General features: G+C 66.1%; 2 protein-coding genes across 2 annotated transcripts in view; one reads left to right on the forward strand and one right to left on the reverse strand.

Moving 5' to 3' along the window:
- Positions 1–12,305, reverse strand: part of IGHMBP2 (immunoglobulin mu DNA binding protein 2) — a 29,743-nt gene extending 17,438 nt beyond the window's left edge. Inside the window, exons 1-6 of the mRNA XM_062185338.1 lie at positions 12,186–12,305; positions 8,487–8,656; positions 4,430–4,622; positions 4,185–4,282; positions 3,007–3,170; positions 1,216–1,416 (exon numbers count right to left, since the gene is read on the reverse strand). Coding sequence (XP_062041322.1) covers positions 1,216–1,416; positions 3,007–3,170; positions 4,185–4,282; positions 4,430–4,622; positions 8,487–8,656; positions 12,186–12,268 — 909 coding nt within the window. The 5' untranslated portion in view covers positions 12,269–12,305. The remainder of the gene's footprint in view (positions 1–1,215; positions 1,417–3,006; positions 3,171–4,184; positions 4,283–4,429; positions 4,623–8,486; positions 8,657–12,185) is intronic.
- A 76-nt stretch (positions 12,306–12,381) lies between these two features.
- On the forward strand, positions 12,382–22,254 carry LOC133755013 (large ribosomal subunit protein bL21m-like). Its single transcript, XM_062185334.1, has 7 exons — positions 12,382–12,491; positions 15,826–15,883; positions 17,059–17,144; positions 17,452–17,615; positions 20,156–20,208; positions 20,621–20,724; positions 22,130–22,254. The coding sequence occupies exons 1-7, from the start codon at positions 12,392–12,394 to the stop codon at positions 22,192–22,194; spliced, it is 630 nt and encodes a 209-aa protein (XP_062041318.1). The 5' UTR covers positions 12,382–12,391; the 3' UTR covers positions 22,195–22,254.
- The last annotated feature ends 3,441 nt before the right edge of the window (positions 22,255–25,695 follow it).

Consider the following 25,695-nt stretch of genomic DNA (forward strand, 5'->3'; position numbering starts at 1 on the left):
CTCCACACGGAGGCAGAGGCTGTGCCCACCGTGAGCGCCCAGCCTCCGGGGGCTGAAAAAATATTTTCTCCCACGAACACTGAGCCTGCGCCCCACTGCACTCCGACGGCTCAGGCTGACTCGGCCCCTCCCTGCGTCCTGAGCTCTGCTGGGAGCAGGGCTCCGGGTGGAAGGAGCCGTCTCCCCGGGCACAGCTCATGGGGGAGGAAACCCTTGAGGACATTCATCTCACCAGGAACAAGAGAATCAAACTGGGGCCAGCGCCGCGGCATGGAGGCTAAACCCAGCCGGCAGCACGGTGCCTCTTCTGAGTCCACCTGCACCCACGTGGGGACCTGGATGGATTTCCAGGCTCCTGGTTTTGGGCCTGGCCCAGCCCTGGCCATTGTGGCCATTTGGGGAGTGAACCAGCAAATGGGTAGAGGATCTCTCTCTCTCTGACTTTCAAATAAAAGAAATAAATCTTAAAACAACAATGAAAGAAAATGAAATTGCCCATGGCCGTGATGGGCAAGCACCTCCGCACCCCCCGCCCTGCTGGCACCAGAGCCGACCCTCTTCACCAGGGCAGCCTGAGCCCAAGGCCGCGGCCCCGAGCTGTGTGTGCAGCCTGCACGCGTGCCGGAGGAAGCCGGGCACACACACAGCTCGAGCCTGACACCGCCGGGCTGCCAAAGAAACGCGCCTGCCTGCGTTCTCCGGACGACCGGCGTCCTCTTCACAAGGGTGACACAGAGGGTGACAGAGGGACACGGGGACCTGCGGGGACGCAGCGTTCTCACGCTCAGGCCACTGTTCCCCCTGCCAGATCCAGGCAGACAACGCGGCCCCAGCACCGGGCCTTTGGCCTGGAGTTAAGACGCCCATGCACCACAGGGCAGTGCCTGGACCTACGTCTCAGCTCCACTCCCGATTCCAGCTGCCTGCTACTGCGCACCGGGGTGACGGCCCAAGTGTTTGGGTCCCCGCCTCCAACACCGGAGACCTGGACTGAGGTCCCACCACTGCAGGCATTGGGGAGTGAACCAGTGGGCGGGAGCTCGCTCGCTCGCTCTCTCCCATTCTCTCTCAAATTAATAAATGAGACCCAATTCTTAGAACTGAGTGACCTGACGGAGGCAAGGGAGAAGCAGGGGAACACGGGGACGCGGCTCGCTCCTGACCGCCTGCGCACAGGAAAGCCGTCCGCGGGGCACGCCGCCGGGCGGTACCTACAAACACCTGGTCGATGTCCTTCCTGATGTCGGCCACGAGCTGGGCGCCGTCGCTCCGCGCCAGCACGGCGTCCAGGCAGTGCTGCTGGATGGAGGGCAGGAGGCGCGCGGGGTGGCCCAGACGCACGATCCGCTGCTTGCACCGGGCCAGCCGCTCCACCAGGTTGTCCACGGCAACGTTGGAGGGCGCACAGCACAGAACCTGGCAACGCGGGCTCTGGTTAGGGCTTGCTGCTTTCTGCTTACCTCGACCCCTCGAGCGCACGTTGAAATCATGGACACAGGACGCCCCACAGGTAAGGAGCCAAGGGCAGAGCGTGCAGCTCTCCCACACGTAAACACCACCTGCAGGACACCTGCCACTGCAGGCTGCCGCGCTGGCTAACGACACCCCGCACCTCCCAACGCGGCACACCCACTGCGACCGGCAGCTCGGACAGGTCGGAGTGCACCCCGCCGAGGCTCACGGCGCCTCACCAGCCTGTCTCACTCTGCAGCAGGTTCTGAGCAGGCACCCGCAGTCCACCATCAGGAGGGGTGGCAGCTGGTGGAGGGGGCAGAGAGGACAGTCCCCCAGGCCATGGGCGGAGAACGTCCGGCCCACGGGCCCTGTGAGGCCGGTGAGATTTGGTGTGGCCCAGCCCAGGCGACCACGGCCAGGATTCAACTCAGAGGATGTGCGGCAGGCTGGTTTGCAAGCTGAGAATTCCGTGTGGCCAGCGAATGATGTTCTAAATACCCCCATGGCCCTCGGCAGGAAAGGGCTCCCCAGCTTAGGGCAGAGGGGGGCCCAGGAAGGAGGCCCGGCTGCCCTCCCGGGGCTGGAATCCCTCTGCCCCCAAAGGCACAGGAGCGAAGACCTCACCCCGCCTCACTCAGGAGGCACCAATTAACCCCCAAAGCTGCCTGCTGCCGGTGACTGCCTTCCTTAGGAGCTCTCGGACACCTGGGAAGACGGTGCTCCCGAGGAACCCCTGCCAGTCTGCAACGGGCTTCCCTGTGGCTCGCAAAAGCGGCAGCTCCACCCGAGCCCCACTCCCAGCCCTGGCGCTCACGAGTACCTGGGCTGCAGAGTGCACGGGGCCATGGAGCACGCAGGGCCACGGAGCACGCAGGGCCGTGGGGCGCACGGGGCCATGGAGCGCGCAGGGCCATGGGGCGCACAGGGCCATGGGGCGCACAGGGCCACGGAGCACGCAGGGCCATGGGGCGCACAGGGCCATGGAGCGCGCAGGGCCATGGGGCGCACGGGGCCATGGAGCGCGCAGGGCCGTGGAGCTCATGGGGCCATGGGACACATGCGACCATGAGGCGCACAGGGCCGTGAGCCGCACAGGCCATGGAAGTCCCGGCACCAGGCCTTCGGAGGGAGAGAAGAGCAGCCACGGGGCCCTGGCTGGTGAGCAGCGGTCAGTGCTGACCTGCGAACGCCCGCCATCTGCACCCCAGTTCTGACCGGGACGCGACACCTCTGTAACGCAGGTCTCTCCAGGTGCTCGGGCCCTGACCCAGTGGATGCAGGTGGACTCAGGACCCTTTCTCGACCACAGAGACGTCGCATGAACAATGGGAATGTCCTACGCCACAGCTCCTGAGCACCACGGCCGTTAGCCAGCCCAGCACTGAGCCCCGGCCAGACCCGGACCCCAGTCAACTCGGAGCCGACGGCGGCGCCGTGCACGTCTGCGGCGCCTCGTGGGAGCCGTGGGAAACCGCAGGGCCCAGCCCGGGCTCCAGCAGCGCTCCCGCCCCGCCCACCGGACCCGCCGAGCCGCCCCGTCCCTCCGCCCACCTTCGAGCCTTGTTTCACGGCCTGCAGGATGACTTCAACCACGGTAGTGGTCTTCCCTGTGCCAGGAGGCCCGTGGATGATGGCGAGCTCTTTCTGGGACAGCGCAAATGAAACCGCTTCCTTCTGGGAGGCATCCAGGGCGGCGTTGAAGAAGACGAGGGGCTCTGCGGGAGAAGCGGGCGTGAGACCCTCCGCGCGCCCCGCCTCCCACGAACACGGGCACCGCCCCTTTCTCTCTCTGTATCTGTGCCTTTCAAATAAGTCAATAAATCCCTTTAAAAAACAACAGGAAGCCAGAGGCTCCCGGGGTAGAGAAGAGGGGAGCGCGCTCCCGCACGGTCCTGCTCGGGCTAGGAGGAGACCGGAAACGCACAGGAGCACACGGAGGCCGCCTCCCGAAGGGCAGGTGTCAGTGACCCCTCTTCCTGGTGACGTGCCCCTTCATTTCCAAATCTCCTGCAATCCCCACTTATCGCTCGTAGAAGCAGAAATAAATTAGCTTAAATTTGAAGGCTGCTGAGAAAAAACCAAAGGCTTGGGGGATTGAAAATTTTCATAAAATTTATTTGAAAGGCAGAGTGACAGTGTGAGACACAGAGAGAGGTACCTTCCATCCACTAGTTCAACCCCTAGATCGTTTCAACAGTGAGGGCTGGGCCAGGCGGAAGCCAGGATCCAGGAGCTCCATCCAGGTCTCCCATGCAGGTGCAGGGGCCCAGGCACTTGGGCCATCCTCTGCTGCTTTCCCAGGCCTAGCAGGGAGCTGGATCAGAAGTGGAGCAGCCGGGACTCGAACCGGCGCCCATGTGGGATGTGCATGTCCACAAGCAGAGGCTTACCCTGCTGGCTCCAGGACTGAAAATTCTCAAACCTAAAACCGCCATCAGGCACAAAGCATGATGCGCTGCCGCCTCTTCCCACAGAGCACCGAGCCAGAATCTTCCCACAGAGCACCGAGCCAGAGAGACACCCTTACGTTTCAGAACCAGAGACGGAGACGGGAGGAGAGCGCCACCGAAAACCAAGCAGCAGGAGCCACTTGCTGGGCCCGGCGGCCGGGGAAGCTGGCCCAGCTCATGCAGACTGCTCGCTCCACGCTCCCCAAGGCCCGTGAGAGGCGCCCAGCCCCACCGTTCACACCCACGGGGGCAGTTTCAACCAGAAAGGAAAAGCCTTACGGGTTTGGCAGGCAGGGCTGGGCGCGGATCCTCCGAGCAGGACATCTGTGAGCGAGGACGCTGGGCCCCAGTGGCCCTTCTTCAGGGTAAGCAGAGCTCTGTGGGGGGAAGCCAGGATCAGCAGCTCAGTGCCCCCAGCCCCAGCCCCCGCAGCTCCCACCCCCCGCGAGGAGCCCTCGGTGATCGAGAGCAGACAGGGGGCTGGGAGGAGATGCGACCCGGGACGCACGCTGACAGGCGCTCACTTTCTCAGTCGCTTGTAAGTGACGTCGTTGGCGAGCTTTAACAGGCGGTAGGAGCCGTCTCGGTCCAGGCCCAGCTGGAGATCGTGGCCCTCATCGAAGGCCACGGTGACGGATTTCTGGGTGAGGTGAGTGAGGATCCCCGTGGCCAGCTGACCGCCATCGCTGGCAGTGTCATACAGACCCACGATGTCACCTGCAAGAATCCAAAACGCACCGCGTAAGACACTGGGAACGGTTAAATATTCTTTTATTTTTTTTTAAAGACTTTCTTTATTTGAAAGAGTTAGAGAGAGGTAGAGACAGACGGGAGGTCTTCCGTCTGCTGGTTCACTCCCCAACTGGCTGCAGCGGCCGGAGCTGTGCTGATCCGCAGCCAGGAGCCAGGAGCTTCTTCCAGGTCTCCCACAGGGATGCAGGGGCCCAAAGACTTAGGCCATCCTCTACTGCTTTCCCAGGCCACAGCAGAGAGCTGGATCGGAAGTGGAGCAGCTGGGAATAGAACCGGCACCCATATGGGATGCCGGCGCCGCAGGTGGCAGCTTTACCCACTAGGCCACAGCGCCGGCCCCTAAATATTCTTTTTTTAAGATCCATTTTATTTTGAAAGGCAGAATTAGAGAGAGGGAGAGAGAGACATACACACAAAGGGACAGAGAAAGAGATCAATGTTCCATCAGCTGGTTCACCCTCCAAATGGCTGCAACAGCCAGGGCTGGGCCAGGCTGGAGTCAGGAGGCCGGAGCTCCGTCCGGGTCTCCCACGGGGGTGGGTGCAGCGGCCCAGGCACTTGGGCCCTCTTCTGTTGCCTTCCCAGGCCATAGCAGAGCAGCTGGGTCTCGAACCCTAGCACTAACCTAACCCCCGGCACCACACCGGTTCCAACAGGACTTGCGCTCCAGAGCTGCCGACACTTGGCGTGCTCCCTGGAAGGTGGAGAGCCTCCAGCTGATTGTGTGTACACACCTCCAACCCTGCCAGCAACGCCCCAGGCACTGCAGGCCCAGGACTCAGGCCCGGGACGACCTCCTGGTCACACGGTGACAACAGTCAAGGCTCTGCCTGGGACACACACATTCCAGAGCGAGCGCCTGGCTTTGGGCCCCAGCAGACGCACGCCCCGGGAGGCAGCAGGCAATGGCTCCAGCGGCTGGGTCCCTGACCCCGTGTGAGAGCCCCACACTGTGTCCCGGCTCCCGGCTCCCGCCTGGCCCGGCCCCGGCTGTTGCAGGCATTTGGGGAGTGAACCAGCAACGGAAGACTGCCCTCTTTTCCTTCTTCTAAGATTTATTATTTGAGAAAGAGTTACAGACAGAAAGAGAGGCAGAGAGAGCTTCCATCTGCTGGTTCACTCTCCAAGTGCCCGCAACAGCCAGAGCTGGGCCAGGCTGAAGCCAGGAGCTTCTTCCAGGTCTCCCACATGGGTGCAGGGGCCCAAGGACCTGGGCCATCCTCCACTGCTTTCCCAGGCCACAGCAGAGAGCTGGATCGGAAGAGGAGCAGCCGGGACACACATCAGCAGCCATAGGGGATGCCGGCACTGCAGACACAGGCTTAGCCTACCGCACCACAGCGCCAGCCCCAATCTCCCTCCTCCTCCTCCCTCCCTCCCTCCCTCCCTCCTTCCCTCTGCCTTTGAAATAAAATAAACAAACATCTCAAACTCTGCTCAGGTCTGACTCCGCCCAGCACGTCCTCCTCCTCCTCTCATCTCCAAACCCCGCCGGTCTTCCAACAACTGCTGTGAGCCAAGTCTGTGACATCAGAGGACTGTCCCCAGCAAGACAAGACAGACACAGGGCTGGCAACCCCGCTGTCCTCAGCCTTCCAGGCCGAGGCCAACCTGAGCAGCCCCAGGATGGAACAGGACTGCCCCTCCTCTCCGACGGGGCTGGCACACACGGAGCCAACGCGTGCTGGGCACGAGAAACGGCTGGGAGCGCAGCGCCGTGCAGGCTGCGCGGTGCCAGTCGGGGCCACGTCTGCCGCCACGGAGAAATGGGGAAGGAGGGGCGGCTGCCTCCTTTATCAGAGCACCTGGTTCACGTCCCGGCCCCTCCACGCAGTCCAGCTCCCTGCTCACGAGCGCCTGGGAGGCCGCGGGGAGGGCTCAGGTCCTGTGGGCCCTGCCACCCACGAGGAGATGGGAGACTGGGACTGAGCGCTGGCCCCGGCTGCTGTGGATCTGGGGAGTAACCCAGCAGATTGATGCTCTCTCTCACTCTCTCTGCCTTGCAAATCAAATGAAAATGATTACATAATTTCTTAAAAAGAAATATAATGAAAATCACACATAATTTTAAGGTTTCTGGTAGGCATGTTAAAAAATTTTGAAGAAACAGGTAAATTGGTTTTAATAATTTTCAGGGCCAGTGTTAAGGTGCAGTAGGTTAAGAACCACCTGCGACGCCAGCATCCCGCATGAGCGCCGTGGGTCCCGGCTGCCCCACGTCCAGTCCGGCTCCCTGTTACTGCACCCGGGAAGGCAGCAGATGGCCCAGGTGCTGGGGCCCCTGCACCCGCGTGGGAGACCCGGATGGAGCTCCAGGTTTCTGGCTTTGCCCTGGCCCAGCCCCAGCACTGGTGGCCATCTGGAGACCGAACCAGCGGATGGCGGGTGCCAGTCTGTCTCTCCCTCTCTGTCCCTCTGCCTTCCAGATAAATAAATCTTTCATAAAAGATAGTGATTTGGGGCTGGCACTGTGGCACGGCACGTTAAGCTGCCACCTGCAATGCCAGCATCCCACAGGGGCGCTGGTTCAGTTCCAGCTGCTCCACTTCTCTGCTGTGGCCTGGGAAAGCAGTGGAAGATGGCCCAAGTGCTTGGGCCCCTGCACCCACTGGGAGACCCAGAGGAAGCTCCTGGCTCCTGGTTTTTGGCCTGACCCAGCCCTAGCCATTGCAGCCATTTGGGGAGCAAACCAGCAGATGGAAAATCTCTCTGACTCTGCCTTCTGCCTTTCAAATACAATAAATCTTAGGAAAAGTTTATTCAATGCAATATAGAAAAAAATAGCATTTCAACACGTAATCAATATTCAAAACAATTACCCTTGATCTATTCCGAATCCTTTAACTCAATCTTCAAAACCTAGCGTGTACTGATAGCTGCAGGCAACCGTCGGTCCCCTGTCAAGTGCGCTGTCCCCACTGTGGTCAGAGGCGGCCATTCTCAACAGCGCTGACCCGAATGAGTGAAAGCCACGCACTGCTGGGACGTCTAACGAACAGGTCCCCACCGCAAGGCTCGATCCGCCCCCCCGCCCCGTCGCTTTAACCCAGTCTTCTTGTGTTTCTCTGTAGCTTTGCTTTGCTCTGTTGTTTGAGAGCTAGAGACGGAGGGCTCCCACCACGGGGCCACTCCCCCGATGGCCGCAGCGGCTCCTGACCAGGCCAGAAGCCACAGACTCAGCTTCCCGTGCGGGCGGCTGGGCCCCAGTCACTCGGGCCCTCGTGGCCACCTCCCAGGTGTGCATCAGGAGGAAGCTGGGGTCGGGAGTAGGCGTTGGCTAACGTAACCACTGTGCGTGCGGTGTGACGTCTCGGCACGCATACACAGTGCGCTCCGGTCACATGGGGTAACTGCCGTTTGTGTTGGGAACACCACAAACCCTTCTCGCTCGTTGTTCGGAAATATCCAGCTGGTTGCTGCCCACCAGTAACCCGGTCTCTACAGCAACACTGGAACATTCGAAAGCACACGGCTCGGTGGGCGTTTGGCCCAGTGCTCGGGACACCTGCGTCCCACGTCAGAGGCCTGGTTCAAGGCCTGGCTCCGTCACTTCGGAGCCAGCTTCCTGTGAATACACAGGCCCGGAGGCAGGTGATGGCTCACGCACTCTGGCCCCTGGGACCCATGTGGGAGGCCCAGCTGGGAGCCTGGGCTCCTGGCTCCGGCCTGGCTGTCGCAGGCATCTGGGGAGTGAACCAGTGGGTGGCAGACGCCCCACGTCTTCTGTCTCTGCTTTAGAGAGGAAGGGAGGCGCAGGAGGAGACACCCGGGATGGAGACACCGGGGAAAGGGGGCGCAGGAGACACCCCGGACGTCTGCAGCGCTGACCCGAGGCAAAGCTGTTGCTGGGTAGCTCCCCCGCCGAGATGCACTTCCCGGGCTCGAAGGTGACCAGCAGCCGGCCGTAGAGCCCCGTGCGCCGGCCGCTCACCCGCAGCCTCAGCAGACACACGCCCCGGCTCTGGAGCTCCTTCAGCGAGAGGCTCTCCTGCCAGGACCTGGGGAGACAGGGACCCCTCAGCGTGGCCGCTCCAGCCGTCCGCACTCCCCACGCCCACGCGGGCCGAGAAGAGGAAAACAGACCGGACCCGGGCGGGGTGGGGGCGCGAACACGCCACGCGGGACTCCCGACCTGCACCCGGCCCTCCTTCGTCCCCTAGGGCAGTGAACGCTTGGCCACGTCCACGGGCTCTGCCCCCACAGCGCAGCACGAATCCTGTCCAGCAGAGTCCTGGCAGCCCCTGACTCCGCTCTGCCTCCCCCCTCACCCCCGGCCCTGGCCAGCCCACCCCACCGCTGACCGGGTACACCCGGCCCTGGTCCAGCCCACCCCACCAATGACCGGGTACACCCGGCCTCCCTCCTCACCCCCAACCCTGGTGCAGCCCACCCCACCGCTGACCGGGTACACCCAGCCTCCCCTCTCACCCCCGGCCCTGGTCCAGCCCAGCCCACCGCTGACCGGGTACACCCGACCTCCCTCCTCACCCCCAACCCTGGTCCAGCCCACCCCACCACTGACCGGGTACACCCGGCCCTGGTCCAGCCCACCCCACCGCTGACCGGGTACACCCAGCCTCGCTCACACCCCCAGCCCTGGTCCAGCCCAGCCCACCGCTGACCGCGTACACCCGGCCCTGGTCCAGCCCAGCCCACCGCTGACCGGGTACACCCGGCTCTGGTCCAGCCCAGCCCACCGCTGACCGCGTACCCCCGGCCTCCCTCCTCACCCCGGCCCTGGTCCAGCCCAGCCCACCGCTGACCGGGTACACCTGGCCTCCCTCCTCACCCCGGCCCTGGTCCAGCCCAGCCCACCGCTGACCGCGTACACCTGGCCTCCCTCCTCACCCCGGCCCTGGTCCAGCCCAGCCCACCGCTGACCGGGTACACCCAGCCTCGCTCACACCCCCAGCCCTGGTCCAGCCCAGCCCACCGCTGACCGCGTACACCCGACCTCCCTCCTCACCCCCGGCCCTGGTCCAGCCCAGCCCACCGCTGACCGGGTACACCCAGCCTCGCTCACACCCCCAGCCCTGGTCCAGCCCAGCCCACCGCTGACCGCGTACACCCGACCTCCCTCCTCACCCCCGGCCCTGGTCCAGCCCAGCCCACCGCTGACCGGGTACACCCAGCCTCGCTCACACCCCGGCCTGGTCCAGCCCAGCCCACCGCTGACCGGGTACACCCAGCCTCGCTCACACCCCCAGCCCTGGTCCAGCCCAGCCCACCGCTGACCGCGTACACCCGACCTCCCTCCTCACCCCCGGCCCTGGTCCAGCCCAGCCCACCGCTGACCGGGTACACCCGGCCTCCCTCCTCACCCCGGCCCTGGTCCAGCCCACCCCACCGCTGACCGGGTACACCCAGCCTCCCTCCTCACCCCGGCCCTGGTCCAGCCCAGCCCACCGCTGACCGGGTACACCCGGCCTCCCTCCTCACCCCGGCCCTGGTCCAGCCCAGCCCACCGCTGACCGGGTACACACGGCCTCCCTCCTCACCCCGGCCCTGGTCCAGCCCAGCCCACCGCTGACCGGGTACACACGGCCTCCCTCCTCACCCCGGCCCTGGTCCAGCCCAGCCCACCGCTGACCGCGTACACCCGGCCCTGGACCAGCCCAGCCCACCGCTGACCGGGTACACCCAGCCTCCCTCCTCACCCCGGCCCTGGTCCAGCCCAGCCCACCGCTGACCGGGTACACCTGGCCTCCCTCCTCACCCCGGCCCTGGTCCAGCCCAGCCCACCGCTGACCGCGTACACCTGGCCTCCCTCCTCACCCCGGCCCTGGTCCAGCCCAGCCCACCGCTGACCGGGTACACCCAGCCTCGCTCACACCCCCAGCCCTGGTCCAGCCCAGCCCACCACTGACCGCGTACCCCCGACCTCCCTCCTCACCCCCGGCCCTGGTCCAGCCCAGCCCACCGCTGACCGGGTACACACGGCCTCCCTCCTCACCCCCAACCCTGGTCCAGCCCAGCCCACCGCTGACCGGGTACACCCAGCCTCCCTCCTCACCCCCGGCCCTGGTCCAGCCCAGCCCACCGCTGACCGGGTACACCCGGCCCTGGTCCAGCCCAGCCCACCGCTGACCGCGTACACCCGGCCCTGGTCCAGCCCAGCCCACCGCTGACCGGGTACACACGGCCTCCCTCCTCACCCCGGCCCTGGTCCAGCCCAGCCCACCACTGACCGCGTACACCCGGCCTCCCTCCTCACCCCGGCCCTGGTCCAGCCCAGCCCACCGCTGACCGGGTACACCTGGCCCTGGTCCAGCCCAGCCCACCGCTGACCGCGTACCCCCGACCTCCCTCCTCACCCCGGCCCTGGTCCAGCCCAGCCCACCGCTGACCGCGTACACCCGGCCTCCCTCCTCACCCCGGCCCTGGTCCAGCCCAGCCCACCACTGACCGCGTACACCCGACCTCCCTCCTCACCCCCGGCCCTGGTCCAGCCCAGCCCACCGCTGACCGGGTACACACGGCCTCCCTCCTCACCCCCAACCCTGGTCCAGCCCAGCCCACCGCTGACCGGGTACACCCAGCCTCCCTCCTCACCCCCGGCCCTGGTCCAGCCCAGCCCACCGCTGACCGGGTACACCCGGCCCTGGTCCAGCCCAGCCCACCGCTGACCGGGTACACCCGGCCCTGGTCCAGCCCAGCCCACCGCTGACCGGGTACACCCGGCCCTGGTCCAGCCCAGCCCACCGCTGACCGGGTACACACGGCCTCCCTCCTCACCCCGGCCCTGGTCCAGCCCAGCCCACCACTGACCGCGTACCCCCGACCTCCCTCCTCACCCCGGCCCTGGTCCAGCCCAGCCCACCGCTGACCGCGTACCCCCGACCTCCCTCCTCACCCCGGCCCTGGTCCAGCCCAGCCCACCACTGACCGCGTACACCCGGCCTCCCTCCTCACCCCGGCCCTGGTCCAGCCCAGCCCACCGCTGACCGCGTACACCTGGCCTCCCTCCTCACCCCGGCCCTGGTCCAGCCCAGCCCACCGCTGACCGCGTACACCCGACCTCCCTCCTCACCCCGGCCCTGGTCCAGCCCAGCCCACCGCTGACCGCGTACACCCGACCTCCCTCCTCACCCCGGCCCTGGTCCAGCCCAGCCCACCGCTGACCGCGTACACCCAGCCTCCCTCCTCACCCCGGCCCTGGTCCAGCCCAGCCCACCGCTGACCGCGTACACCCAGCCTCCCTCCTCACCCCGGCCCTGGTCCAGCCCAGCCCACCGCTGACCGCGTACCCCCGGCCTCCCTCCGACGAAGGCTCGTGCGCCCTCGCCCCGGTCCTGCGCGATGAGCCGGAGACCCCTCCTCCGGGAAGCCCTCCCTGGCCCTCCGCAGCGGAGCGAGGCCCTGCCCGGCCCAGCCTCCCGCCGGCCGCGGGCCTCGTTCAGGAAGGACTCCGGGCCCGGAGCTGACCGGGCTGCCCCAGCGTCCGCAGCCCAGGCGAGGCGCGCAGCCGTCTCCGCCCGGGCCCTCGGCGAGACCGGGGAGCGGGGAGCGGGGCCGCGGCCGCCGTACCTGCGCTCCTCCACCTCCGCTTCCCTCTCGAGCTCCAGCAGGTCCAACTGCTTCGTCACGAAGCTCTCCACAGCCGCGGCCATGGCCGCCGAGGTCGCGCTTCCGCGCCGGGCCGCTGTCGCCGCGCGACCCCCGTTCCCCGCCGGGCCCGTGCGTCGACGCACGAGGTTCGCGCCGCTTCCGGTTCCGGCCGAGGCTGCGGCAAGATGGCGGCGCCCATGGCGGCTTCGGCCCTCACGGTCACGGTGGGGCGGCTGACGTCCGCGTGCCGCCGTGGCCTCCTGAGACCTTCGGGGCCCGCGGCGGGTGAGACCAGGGCCTCGGGGCGAAGGGAGGGAGCGGGGGCGAGCGGTGCTCCCCGGCTGTCACGCCGCGCACGTGTGTGGGTGCAAGGCGGTGCCTTCCGCGTCGGGTTCGCGGTGAACAGGCGCGGGATTTGGAGTCCTGGGAGCCGTCACCGCGGGTTAGTGACCGGCGGTAGCCCCTCTGCCTGCGGAGGCCCTGTGAGCGAGTGGGCTCGGCGGGTCGGGCCGGGGCCAGGCGGCTCCGCAGGGCGCTGCGCCCGCCGAGCAGAGCGGCGCTGGCCCCGGTCACCGTCTGGCGCGAGCGCCGGCTGTCGGGAGGCGAAGCAGGCGTGTGGCCGGCGAGGCGAGGGGCGCCTCTCTCCCGGGTGTGACAGCGGCCGCTGGCTGCACCTGCCCCTGCCGTAAGAACGTGCCGGCCGGCGCGGCCGAGCAAACAGCCTGTCTCGTGTGTCCGCGCAGAGAGCCGGCCCCGGGGACGCCTGTGCGCGCCAGAGTCTGAAGCAACCGGCAGGCCGTCCAGCAGGCGAAGGGTTAAGTGAACAGGTGCATCTTTGCCGCGCAGTCCCGGTCAGCACCCGGAGGCCCTGGAAACCTGTAGGGACCGGGATGGGGGTTTGGCACAGCGGCGTGGCGGGCAGCAGGTGGCGGCCACGTGGGAGACCCCGGCTGGGGTCCCGGCTCCTGGCCCGGCCCACTGTTGAAACATTTGGGGAGCGCAGCACTGGCCAGCTCTCTCTGCGCCCCTGCCTTTCAAATAAAATAAAAAGAACAAATCTGTTTATTTAAAAAGAAAGTGGGCGCTCTAGAAGGAAGGATGCACGTTGTGTGGCTCCCGCTGTGGAACAAACGGGAAAGGCAAAACATCGGAGACCGGAACCGCGACGGTGACGCCCGGGGGAGGGGAGCCGGAGGAAGGGCCGTGTCCACGCAGCGAGATGCTGTGAGGGCGGACACACCTGGTAACTCTGTCTAGAATGACACGGGGGCGGGGTGCGGGCTGTGGCCTCGGTGGTAACAGTGGGGATTGTGGGGGATGGGTGATGTGTGGGGGATGGGTGATGCGTGGGTGATGTGTGGATGGGTGGGTGTGTGGGTGATGGGTGATGCGTGGGTGATGTGTGGATGGGTGGGTGTGTGGGTGATGGGTGATGCGTGGGTGATGTGTGGGTGATGTGTGATGCGTGGGTGATGTGTGGGTGATGGGTGATGCGTGGGTGATGTGTGGGTGATGTGTGGATGTGGGTGATGTGTGGATGTGGGTGATGTGTGGGTGATGGGTGATGCGTGGGTGATGGGTGATGCGTGGGTGATGTGTGGGTGATGGGTGATGCATGGGTGATGTGTGGGTGATGGGTGATGTGTGGGTACTGTGTCCCTGTGTCAGTGCCACACTGGTGGCAGAGCCGCCAGTCCTGGGGCACCCAGCAGAGGGTTAGCACAGTGGATGTCTGTCTTCACTGAGCACCTGTTACCTGCCAAACAGGGGCGGGCAGGGGGGGGTGCGCAGGTGTCAGCAATAAATACAGAACGGGAATTCCTGCTGGGAAGCCAGCCGGGCTCTCATGGAGCAGGGGGTGTGCGGAGGGACAGGCAGCTCCCCTCTCGGGGGTCCATGACGCATTAGAAGACAGGAGGACCTAGGACAAAGGGCACGCGTGAAGACAGGGCGAGCGGGGTCTCCCTGCTGAGAGCGGTGTGTGAGTGGAGACCCAGGGGCGGGGAGGGTCAGCGTTGCGGGTCCCCGGCCAGGCGACTGAGTGGGTGTCCCGGTGGCCACAGCCAAGTCAAGGCCCCGAGGCAGGGGTGCACCTGGCGGGAGCAGGAACAGTGGGGGCAGAGTAGGGGGGTGTGGGCGGGGCATCCGGGAGGGGTCGCCTTGCCCTGCCCTATAGCCACTGTGCGGGCATTGGCTTTCCCTGAGTGACAGGGAGGCTCCGGGAGAGCAGCAGTGACCTGAGTGACGCCGTCACGGGCTGCTGTGCGAGAGCAGGGCCGACAGGTTTGCCCACGCCTTGGCCGAGGGGTGTGAGAGAGGGTCCAAGTGTCCAGGGTTTGGAGCCTGCGCATCTGGAGGGATGGCGCCGCCCTCATGTACCGTGAGGAGGACGTGGGAGGGGCCGGGAGCCCGTGTTGGGTTCAGAGCGTCCGTCAGGCACCCAGGTGACGACGGCGCACAGACAGGTGGCTGTGCAGGTCTGGGAGAGCAGTCCAGGCCAGAGGGGCAAACTTGGGAGCAAGCTCCGCCCCCGGGGCCACTCCTCAAATGCCTTCATGACAGGGAGCTCAATCCGCAGGGTGCCGGGGACCCAACTCCCTGCTGCCGCCAGGGTGTGCATTAGAGGAGCCCGGATCTGCAGGCTCGGACCCGGCTCTCCCAACGCGGAGGCGAGCGCCTGCCCGGTGCTGTGTGACCACCGGGTGGCAGCAGTCACCAGGCAGAGGTGGAGCCCAGGCCCGCGGCGGGGCGAGGAGACAGGGACCCAGCCCAGGAGACGAGAACGGGGAGCTCTTGCTTGCGGGAGAAGTTTAGGGGGTGAAGTTTATGCGGTGTAAATTGGAGCCTGGTTTGATTCATGTGAGTGCCATCCTCACTGAGCGGCGTGCCCTCTGCTCACACTGAGCGCCGGCTTTGGTGGCTGTGCCCGTCTGGTCAGCTGCAGGGCCTCGTGCCTGGTCTGGCGCTTGCCCTCTGCCGTGGACACCCCAGAACCTGCAGACTGAGCCGGTGCGCGTGTACTTCTCGTGCCGTTTCTGAGGGCGGGGAGTTGGGAGCAGCGGGCCGAGGGCTTCCGGCTCTGGGTCTCGGAGGGCAGCGAGGCCGGTCAGCGGGGGCTGCAGTGGTCCCGACTCCACGGGGCCTGGATAATCCACTCGCAGGCCTGCTCCCGTGGGTGCTGGCCACACCCCTGGTTCCTGGACACGTGGGCCTCTCTGCGGGGCCACCCCCAGCGCTGCAGCCAGAGAGCAGAGAGCGGTGTCCGAGACAGAACCTGACCCCAGAAGCCACGCGTGTCACTTCTGCCACGAGCTGTGGGGAGCACAGACCCAGCGCCACTGGAATCCCGGGAGAATCGTCGGACCGACTGGGCGGCCGCCCACGCTCGGGCACGGGGCGCGTCTGAGCCCGGGGCTGTGGATGAGAGTGGGGGTGACTCACGTTAGCAGCGTCTGCACGGTGCGGTCTCTCACTCGTTCTCGGAGACTGCTCAGCTGGACCTGCGTGTGGGCGTGTGATGACGGGGGCCATGGCGGCTACGGCGGACGCCAGCAGCGCCATTGTGCACTTAGCACCGTCCCCGCGGCCGTAACCCCCTGTGTTTCTCTTGTTCCCACAGCCTGCCTCCGGTCTGCTCCTGGAAGGTTCCGGTCACAGAGCGCTTCGTTTCCACAAGGGTAATGCCAAGACGCGGGGCGTGGCACCTCTGCCGTTCCCAGGACTCCCTGTGGAGCTCCCTGTGTTGGGGCAGGCGGGCAGGCACGCACTTGGACGCCCACAGCCCATTCACCAGTGCCTGGGCTCGCTCCCAGCTCCGTTCCTGACCCCAGCTTCACAGAGGCCTCGGGTCCCTGCCACTCCTGTGAGAGACCGCACTGGGTCCTGGGCTCCTGGCTCTGACCTGGCCCAGCCCCAGCTCTTGGACGCATTGGGGGAGGGAGCCGGCAGATGGCCAGTCTCTCTCTCTCTCTCTCTCTCTCTTTCTCCACATATATATACTACACACGCACATATATATATACACAAAGTCTTTCAAATAAAGTGAAAATAAATAAACGTTTAAGTCCCCAGGAGGAACTCACCGAATCTAAAAAGCGCATCCAAGGGTTAAATTGGATGCTTAGACAAAACCGTCGCAGGATGGAGAAGTGTGCACCAGGCCTTCTGATGGGTTTGTCCCCGCCTGGTAACTGAGTGCCCTTCTGACTGTCAGGTTTGCTTCTAGACGTTGTACTTCAGAACCCCAGTGCCACGAGCTTCTCTGGGTTTCTCCTCTCTTGGAAGCCCCCCTCCCTGCCCCTCTGGCTGGAGGACTTTGACTCTAAGAAATCTTTTTAAACCTCCCCCCTCCCCAAAAAAAGAAAAGAAACTGTTCTCCCCGGGTGCCTTGAAGGCCGCTGCTTTGTTCCTGAATTCTGAGACCTGGGGGCAGAGCTGGGGTCTCGCACATGGCTGCCTGGCCCCCTGGCCCCCTCTGCCCAGGTGTGAGGAAGAGTGTGCCCACCTGAGAGGGGCTGGAAGGGGGAGGGCGGGGGAGCCGCCCCAGTGGAGCCAGGGCTGATAGCAGCTGCTTCAGGCGGCCTTGGCGCCGGGGGAGGCCGTGTGCAGGGAGAAGCGCCTGCCCTGGTCCTGCGTGGTGGGGAGAGCGCCGGGAAGCGCCCTGCCCTCCGGGTCTGCAGTCTGGGTTGTTGGAGGCTTGGCACACACGGCGGCTGGCTGGGGGCTGTGCTGGGAGCAGCCGTGGTGCGCCTGAGGTCCTGTGACGTGGCTCGCAGCCCTGCCCTGCCCATTGCTTCGGGATTTTGAGCAGCCTTTTCCGTGCTTGTAACCGCGTACGTGAATGTTTTCACAGCTACGTCCCCAGAACGTCGCTGAGCTCGCCACCCTGGCCCGTGGTCGCCCTGCCGGACCCCGCAGAGGAGACCAGACACCACACAGGTAGACGGCTCCGCTGAGCTGGAAGCTGGCGGGCAGCACCGCCTCCCCGGGGCGGGCCTGACCGCAGAGCAAGGGTTTCCCAGGGCTGGGTGCAGGGTGACAGAGCTCAGGTTCGCTCTTGCTGTGAGCACCTGGGTGCTGGCAGGTAGCAGGAGGGAGGGAGGGGCCCTGGCCGGCTGCTGTGGGTGGACAGACACGTGGGTTCAGGGACAGAGACTTCCCGGGTCGGAAGAGCAGGGGTGGGCTGGCCCGCTACCCCCGGGCCCGACTGCTCCGTCCGTGGTGCCCCCACCCTCTTTCCCCGTAGAGGTCGTGGGGAAGGTGAACGAGCTGATCGCCCGGGGCCAGTACGGCCGGCTCTTTGCCGTGGTGCACTTAGCCGGCCACCAGTGGAAGGTGACCTCCGAGGACCTGATTCTAATTGAGCAGGAGCTGGACGTCGCGTGCGGGGAGAGGATCCGGCTGGAGAAGGTGAGGCGCGCGCGGCTCTGCCGTCCCCACACAGCGGCTGCTCCCCGCCCGGCCGGTCAGGCCCCAGGCCGAGGGGCGCGCAGCCGCAGCAGGGCGCCGGCCGGGCTGGGCCTCGGCTGCTCTTTCCGGCTGTGCCTCCCACTGTCCTCGCTGCAGTGGATGTAAAACTCCCGCCGAGGGTGTGAGGCGCGGCCCGGTGCCACGGCCGCTCTGTCCCTGAGCAGTGGGACAGGGTCAGGCGCGTCTCCCAGGCGCCGGCCCCCTGTGCTTGGCCACTCAGCGGAGGTGTGCACCCTGTTCAGTGAGGGTCTGGCTGCTGTGTCCAGGGAGCGTGTGGGATGTTCGCCTGCGGATTCACAGTGAGCACTGCGCGGACCGCGTGGCCAGGGTGCGGTCAGCAATGTGGTGTGCAGTGTGTGCGAGTTCCTCGCTCATTTGAGCTCCCCAGCCTCTGTGCCCGGGCCTGGGCGTGAGCTCAGCTGCTCAGCCCGGAGCTGGGCTCACCAGCTGCATCCAGCAGCCCTGGGCGAGGCTTTCTGCCCCTAACGGGTGCAGTGGCTCTGCGGGGGCTTGGGAGCGGAGCGCGTGTGGCTCACCATTGAAGACGCGCTCCACGGCGGGAGTGGGCGCCTGAACATTTCTTCTTAAGATTTATTTATTTATTTGAGACGCAGTTACAGAGAGAGAGAGAGAGAGGTCTTCCATCCGCTGGTTCACTCCCAATTGGCTGCAGTGGCCAGAGCTGCACCAATCCGAAGCCAGGAGCTGCTTCCTGGTCTCCCATGTGGGTGCAGGGCCCAAGCACTTGGGCCATCCTCCACTGCTGTCCAGGGCCACAGCAGAGAGCTGGACTGGAAGTAGAGCAGCTGGGACTCGAACCAGCGGCCATATGGGATGCCAGCACCACAGGCAGAGGCTTAGCTACCCTGCCACAGCACTGGCCCCTTGTCAACATTTTTCTACTGGACATTATTTTGAAACATTTTACATGCACACCAAAGCCCCACCTCGTTCACTTTTCCTAACTGGAAATGAGACCGTTGTGACTGTTTGTCGTCGTCTTGTGGACGTTGTCCATCGCCGTTGCTACGTGCTCCGATATTTAGGTTTGCCTCCCACATCTACAAGTGCCACTGCCCTTGGAACATGCCGTCTCCCGTGGCTGCCGAGGGCCGCAGGTTCCCCCACCCGAGAGTGGCCGCCTGGCCCCGGGAGCAGCGCAGCTGCACCGAAACCCTGCCGTGCCACAGCGTCGGGCGTGCCGCACAGGAGCCGCGGCCTGATGGGCTGGTCGTCTGCGCGCCTGGCCTCGCAGCTGGCACGCCTGTGCCCCGTGTCGGGTACCTGAGTTGGATGCCCAGCTCCGGCTCCTGGCCCCACTTCCGGCTCCTACAGCCTCGAGGCAGTGGGTGGCGACTTGGAAAGTTGGGTGCCTGTCACGCATGTGGGAGACCCAGACTCAGCGGGGAACTCCAGCTGGCTTCAGCCTGGCGGGGGGCCCGCGCTGTGGGATCTGGGGAGTGAAGCAGCAGACGGAGCTCTGTGTGTACGTGCGTGTCTCTGTCTCCGTCTCTCTGCCTCTTAAGGGTGTTTGGCACCACAGTTAAGTCTGCTTGGGATGCCGCGTCGCCTCTCAGAGGCCCTTGGCGTCTGTCCTGGCTCCACTCCTCTGATAAAACATCCCCCCAGGGACCGCCGGTAACGGCTCAAGTGCTTGTGTCTCTGCCGTCTGTGTGGGAGACCCAGGTGGAGTTCCCAGCCCCATGCGACCGAGCCCCGGCTGTTGGAGGCATCGGGGAGTGAACCAGCAGACGGAAGCTCTGTCTCCCCTCCCTCCCTCCCTTCCCCTTTCAGATCCTTTTTTTAAGAAGCCCCCAGTGTGTGTAGGAGGTTGCCAAGGTTACGTCTCCGGCCGCTGACACCGTGGGACATTGGCTGAGTTGGCCTGTGCTGTGGGCTGAGCAGGGCTGTGTTGCTGGCCCACACCCCGCTGGCCGGCTGTGAGGGGTCATCACACCAGTGCGTGTTACACCCGCTGGCCGGCTGTGAGGGGTCATCACACCAGTGCGTGTTACACCCGCTGGCCGGCTGTGAGCGGTCATCACACCGATGCGTGTTACACCCGTTCACCAGCTGTGAGCGGTCATCACACTGGTGCATGTTACACCCGCTCGCCGGCTGTGAGCAGTCATCACACTGATAGGTGTTAAACCTGCTGGCCGGCTGTGAGCGGTCATCACACCAGTGTGTGTTACACGGCTCGCCGGCTGTGAGCGGTCATCACAGTGATGTGTTACACGGCTCGCCGGCTGTGAGCGGTCATCACATCGATGTGTTACACGGCTCGCCGGCTGTGAGCGGTCATCACATCGATGTGTTACACCCGCTGGCCGGCTGTGAGCGGTCATCACACCGATGTGTTACACGGCTCGCCGGCTGTGAGCCGTCATCCCCCCATGTGCAATGCCGCTGTCTCCATGGCAGCTGCCCCCGTTCTCCTGGGGCCGCCTGGTAACGAGTCGCCTGTTCATTCTCTTCAGGTTCTGCTGGTTGGGGCAGACGGCTTCACGCTGCTCGGCAGGCCACTCCTTGGGTAAGGCGCTGCTCAGGCCAGACCGGGCGGGGACACCCCGTGAGGAGGAGGCCCGCCCCGGTCACTGACCTGGGACCGGTCACTGACCTGGGACCGTCCGTCACTCGCTCCGCGCTCTGTCAGGCTTTGGCGTAGCTTCCGGGACGTTCCCGGTGAGGGCAGCAGAGAGCAGAGTGCGACCTGCTCCTGGGAGAGAGGCGTCAGGGCAACGGGAGGGCCGTCCGTGTGTGTGACGGAAGGGCCACCCGCAGGATCCGTCCGTGTGTGTGACATCAGTGTGTGTAACGTCAGTGTGTGTGACGGAAGGGCCGTCCGCCGGACCCGTCCGTGTGTGTGATGTTAGTGTGTGCGACGGAAGGGCCATCCGCCGGACCCGTCAGTATGTGTGACGTCAGTGTGTGTTTTCTTCTAGAAAGGACCTCGTCCGAGTGGAAGCCACGGTCATTGAAAAGACAGAGTCATGGCCAAAAATCAACATGAAGTTTAGGAAAAGGAAAAACTTCAAGAAGAAGAAAAGTAAGTGAGCAAGTGTGGCCGGCGCCCCGCTCTCCCTGCAATGGCCATTGGGCCTGTGTGCTGCTGCCGGTGGCTGAGAGCGGGTGCAGCCGGCGCCAGGCCGGGGTGGTGGAGGGCGAGGCCCCGGGGGTCCCGCAGGAGGTGTGGACCTCCGCCTGCCGGGGGACGGCCATCACGGCCAGCAGGAGCAGGGACGCGGGGCAGCCGGGTGCCCCTCGGCACAGGCAGTGCGCGGCCCCGGGTGCCGGGGGCCCTGCGTGGCGGGGAGCAAGGCTGCGCTGTGCTGGGTCCCGTACAGGGCCGTCTCGTGCCTAGTGTGGCCTGCGGGGGGCAGAGCGGGTACAGAAGCCACGGCCGCAGCCCCCTCGGGAGGGGAGCGGGGCGGTGAGAAGGGGCCAAGAAACCCGGAGGGACCCACGAGTCTTGGGTGCAGGTTCACTGGTGAGGTCAGAGCAGGAGGGGCGGAGCAGCTGAGCCACAGCAGCCACAGGACCCGAGGGTGGAGCTGAGCTGCAGGGGCGGGTTCACAGCCCCCCCCCCACGGAGAACGCAGCAGAGGGCAGCTGTGGGCAGGTGGGCGGTGGGTCAGCTGCAGGCGCCCCGGACAGTGGTGCCTGCAGGGAGGACGGGGCAGGAGCTGGTGCCTGGGCCACGTGCCGGTTCCCCTTTGTGCTCCGAGAAGCAGGTGCACTCCAACAACGGGGTCGTGGGAGGAATCCCCGGCAGCTCTCAGCCTGGCCACTGCCGCCCACGTCCCACGCTCCCATCCCCGGGAGCGCCGGCAGCTCTCAGCCTGGCCGCTGCCGCCCGCGTCCCATGCTCCCGTCCCAGGGAGCGCCGGCAGCTCTCAGCCTGGCCGCTGCCGCCCACGTCCCACGCTCCCGTCCCCGGGAGCGCCACCCAGGCCCTCCCCCCACGCCTCCCCTGCCCGCTGTGCCCCGCTCGGTTCAGTCACAGGACGGCATTGCCTCAGCCCTACTCCACGAGCCACTCCAGGACTGGCCCTGGAGGAGCCCTGGGAGGCACAGGCCCCGCGAGGTGGGCACCTCCAGGACAGGAGCCGCCCGGGCTCAGGCCACACAGGCCAGGGAGTGGCCGGCGGACGGCCCTGGGGCTGATCAGACGCACAGTGCCGCCTGGCACGGGGCCCCCGCGCTGCCTTCTGGGGAGTGGGCCAGGAGGCGTGGCAGGACGGAGGGAGGGGGCTCTGCTGGCTCAGGGCTCTGGCGGTGCGGTCTCTGCTGCTGAGCGAGCGAGCGAGGTGTGGCAGACACCGCGGTGTGGCCGGCGCCGTGCGGGACACGGGGCTGCGGGGGCCGTGCTGCGAGCCAGGGCAGAGCCGGCAGCCGTGGGCGGGCCGCGGGCGGGCGCCGTGCTGACGCGTGTGGCGACTTGTCTCTCGCAGTCACCGTGAGCCCGCAGACCGTGCTCCGGATAAACACCGTGGAGGTCGCGCCGCGCCTGCTGTGATGGCTGAGCCGATGGCCGCTGGCCGCGGCAGGGTGACAATAAACCTGTTGGGCAAGAAGACCAGGCCTCCGTGTTCAGATCTGGGAGCCGCGTGAGTGGGGGGACACAGGCGGGGCTCCTGGGCGCCCTCTGCGCTGGCATCAGCGAGCCCACTGCGCCAAGGACAAGCGCGGGCGCCTGTGTGTGAGGCTTCCCTCGGGTGCGGCCTGGCGGGGTCCCCTTCGGCAGCCAGGACTGGGCGGGCCCAGGGCCTGAACGCAGGAGGGCTGGGGCAGCAGCAGCGAGGGAGCTGGGCCCCGGAAGGGCGCGGGCTCCTCAGGGCCGTGTTGGGGTGCACCGGGCAGGCGTGGGGGAGGTGCCTCGGGAAGCTACGCAGGGTGGGAAGGGACAAGGTCCTGGGTGGCCCCGGGAGCCTGCAGCGGAGAGGCGGGGCCTGGGGTGCAGAGGTTCCCCAGGAGAGGAGTCGGGGCTTTCAGTGGGACGGCTGGGCCTGTGGCGAAAGTGAGCTCAGTGTTTTCCCCACAGCGCTGGGAGTGAGGAAGCCACCCCTCCCCCTCCCCGGGGCCCCCGTGTCAGGTGCCCTCGGCCCCTGCAGTGACCCCTGCGAGCAGCAGGGGCAGCAGCCCCGCAGGCTCCCCCTCACCTGCAGGCGGTCCTCAGAGCGGGGAGCGTGGCCCCATGGTCCCGAGGTTCTGCTTTTAGACGTAGGCCTGGCTGGCTGCGTCTCCGTCCGTGTCTGAATCCGGGGCCGTCTGGGCCTCTCTGCCAGCCCCAGCGCCGTCTCCCAGCGTCCTTGTCCCTCGTGTGGCTTGTAACCCATCCGCACTCACGTCCGTCTTCCACGCTGTGCTTGCAGCAGAACAGACTCGGGAAAGCTTTGCTGGGGGCTGGGGGCTAGGGGCGGGGGTCCTGGAGCCACTGCGCTGGGGTGCTGGGCCTCTCTGAGTCTCGGCTTCTGTGCTGCCTGCCCCGTGGGGTCACCGGGAGGGGCTCCCCACAGCCATCAGGCCCCACGTGGCACAGGCATGGTCGGGATTCGCTGTGGGTGTGGCCTGGAAACAGACGGAGCCAGCTCGATCTGCCGCTCACGGGTCCAGGTTAACTCCTAAAAACCCCTGGTTCAAACACCAGGCGATCCAGCAGTCCCATTACCGGGCACACCCAAGGAACTGGCTCTGGGGAGAGCCTTGTCCACCACGCGCATAGCGGCCTCGTCCACGTGGCTAAAGCCTGGACAGCCTGAGTGTCCAGCCACAGCGCGGTGGCAGACGGTGGGGGGTGGTCAGCCTTGAGGAGGGGGAGATCGCCGCACGTGCTCCCTGCAGCGCGAGTGACCTCGAGGCCGTGTGCCAGGTGGAGCAGGTGACTCCTGGGGCCTGCGTCCCAGTGAGGCCTGTGCCTGGGTGCCCGTGTCCCTGCCACCTGGGTGCCAGCATCCCTGCCGCCTGGTGCCCATGTCCCGCAGCGAGGCCTGCACCTGGGTGCCCGCGTCCCTGCCGCCTGGTGCCTACATCCCTGCCGCCTGGGTGCCCGCGTCCCTGCCGCCTGGGTGCCCGCGTCCCTGCCGCCTGGGTGCCCACGTCCCTGCCGCCTGGGTGCCCACATCCCTGCCGCCTGGGTGCCCGCGTCCCTGCCGCCTGGGTGCCCGCATTCCTGCCACCTGGTGCCCGTGTCCCGCAGCGAGGCCTGTGCCTGGGTGCCCGCGTCCCTGCCGCCTGGGTGCCTGCATCCCTCAGCGAGGCCTGCACCTGGGTGCCCGCGTCCCTGCCGCCTGGGTGCCCGCGTCCCTGCCGCCTGGGTGCCCACGTCCCTGCCGCCTGGGTGCCCGCGTCCCTGCCGCCTGGGTGCCTGCATCCCTGCCGCCTGGGTGCCCGTGTCCCGCAGCGAGGCCTGCACCTGGGTGCCCGCGTCCCTGCCGCCTGGGTGCCCGCGTCCCTCAGCGAGGCCCGGCTTCTCCACTTTCAACCCAGCTCCAGCTGATGAGGCTGTGAGGCACAAATGGTGGCCCCGTACTGAGTCCCTGGTGCCCGTGTGGGAGACCCGGAGCTCCTGGTCCGACCCTGGCTGGTGCAGGCGTGCCGGGAATCAGCTGGCAGGAGTCGGTGTTGGAAGGGGACAGAGTTTCAGTGTGGGAGGTGGCAACTGCCCAGCCCTGAGTGTGCCCGAGCCGCTGACCTATGTACTTAGAGTGGCTAACATGGTAACTTTCGCCACAGTTTTTTATTTTTATGTACTAGGTTAATGAGTGACAGCACATGCAGATCCGTCACCATCTTCCCGGAGTGCAGGTGCGCCTGGTGCCACCTCCCAGGCGTGAGGCCCCTGCCGCGCCCCCACTGCGCAGCCTCCCGGCCCTGGCACGGCTCCCAGGCGGCCTCCCCTGCTCTCTGGCCACGTGGACCTTACCCAGAGGCACCTGCTGGCGTCCCTTCCCACAAACAACCACCTTGACCCCGCCAGCGCCCTGCGCTCTGTGGCCACCCTTTGCTCTCTCACCTCCTGGCCGCTCTGAACTGTGGGGTTCAGGGATGGACCAAGAGGTCACCCCTAAACTTCCCCACTGGGGTAGAGTGGGTGAGGCACAGAGGAAAACATGCGGGAGCCCCACGGCCAAGCCCCAGGCTCTCGGGCCCCTGCCGCCGCCCAGCCAGCACCCTCCCCACAGCCATCAGTGGGAGGGGATTCCAGAACCTTCCTCAGAGCTCACGGCACTGGTACAGCGGTGCCCGCCAGCCTCGACCCCACCTGTGGCAGCGTTAATTCCGGAGCCAGCCTCCGCGTGTGGGCTCTGTCCGTGGATTCAGCCAGCTGTGGATAGCTGAACACGGGGGACTTCTCCTCGTCACGCCCTGAACAGCAGCCTCGCAGCTTGTACCCGGCACCTGGGTCAGGTGGCGTCGTCACCTAGGGCTGGCTTAGGGCACACGGGGACGTCCGTGCGTTCTGTGCACATTCGGGAATCCCAGGGGGTCCTGGATCCAATCCCCTGTGGATTCCAAAGAGCGACTGGCTGGAGGGGAGGCCCGGTCCCCAGCCCTGCGACTTCCCCCCTCTCCGGGCTCTGTCCCTTGGCCCTGGTGTCCCCTGCCCTAATGCCCACCTGGGCTCCTGCTGGCTGCTGGAGTCAGCCGTTGCCTCCCTGCCGAGGGCCTCCCAGGGGCAGGAGAGCACCTGCCGCACGTGTCACCCACGGCGGTTCTGCCGCTTTGGGGTCGTGTGAGCTTGGGCAGGGCCTGCCGCGGCTTCCTCTTTGGTAACGTGCCGTGCCGGCAGGACCCTGGTTAGTGCTAGGCTTGCTAGACACACGTGCGGCCTTGCTCCTGGAGAAAGCTGTGAAGTAACCGCTCAGCCGCGAGGGGGCCACCTGCGCCGTCCCGCCTCGGCGGGTCCCTCCCGGTCTCTGTCTGCCCTGTGCACTGCCAGCTCCCGGAGGGGCATCCATCTGCATCGCTGGCTCACGTGGACCCCCACTCACGACCTCACCAAGCGTGCAGTGAGCAC

The sequence above is a fragment of the Lepus europaeus genome, unplaced genomic scaffold, assembly GCF_033115175.1.
Source record: "Lepus europaeus isolate LE1 unplaced genomic scaffold, mLepTim1.pri SCAFFOLD_371, whole genome shotgun sequence".
NCBI lineage: Eukaryota > Metazoa > Chordata > Mammalia > Lagomorpha > Leporidae > Lepus > Lepus europaeus.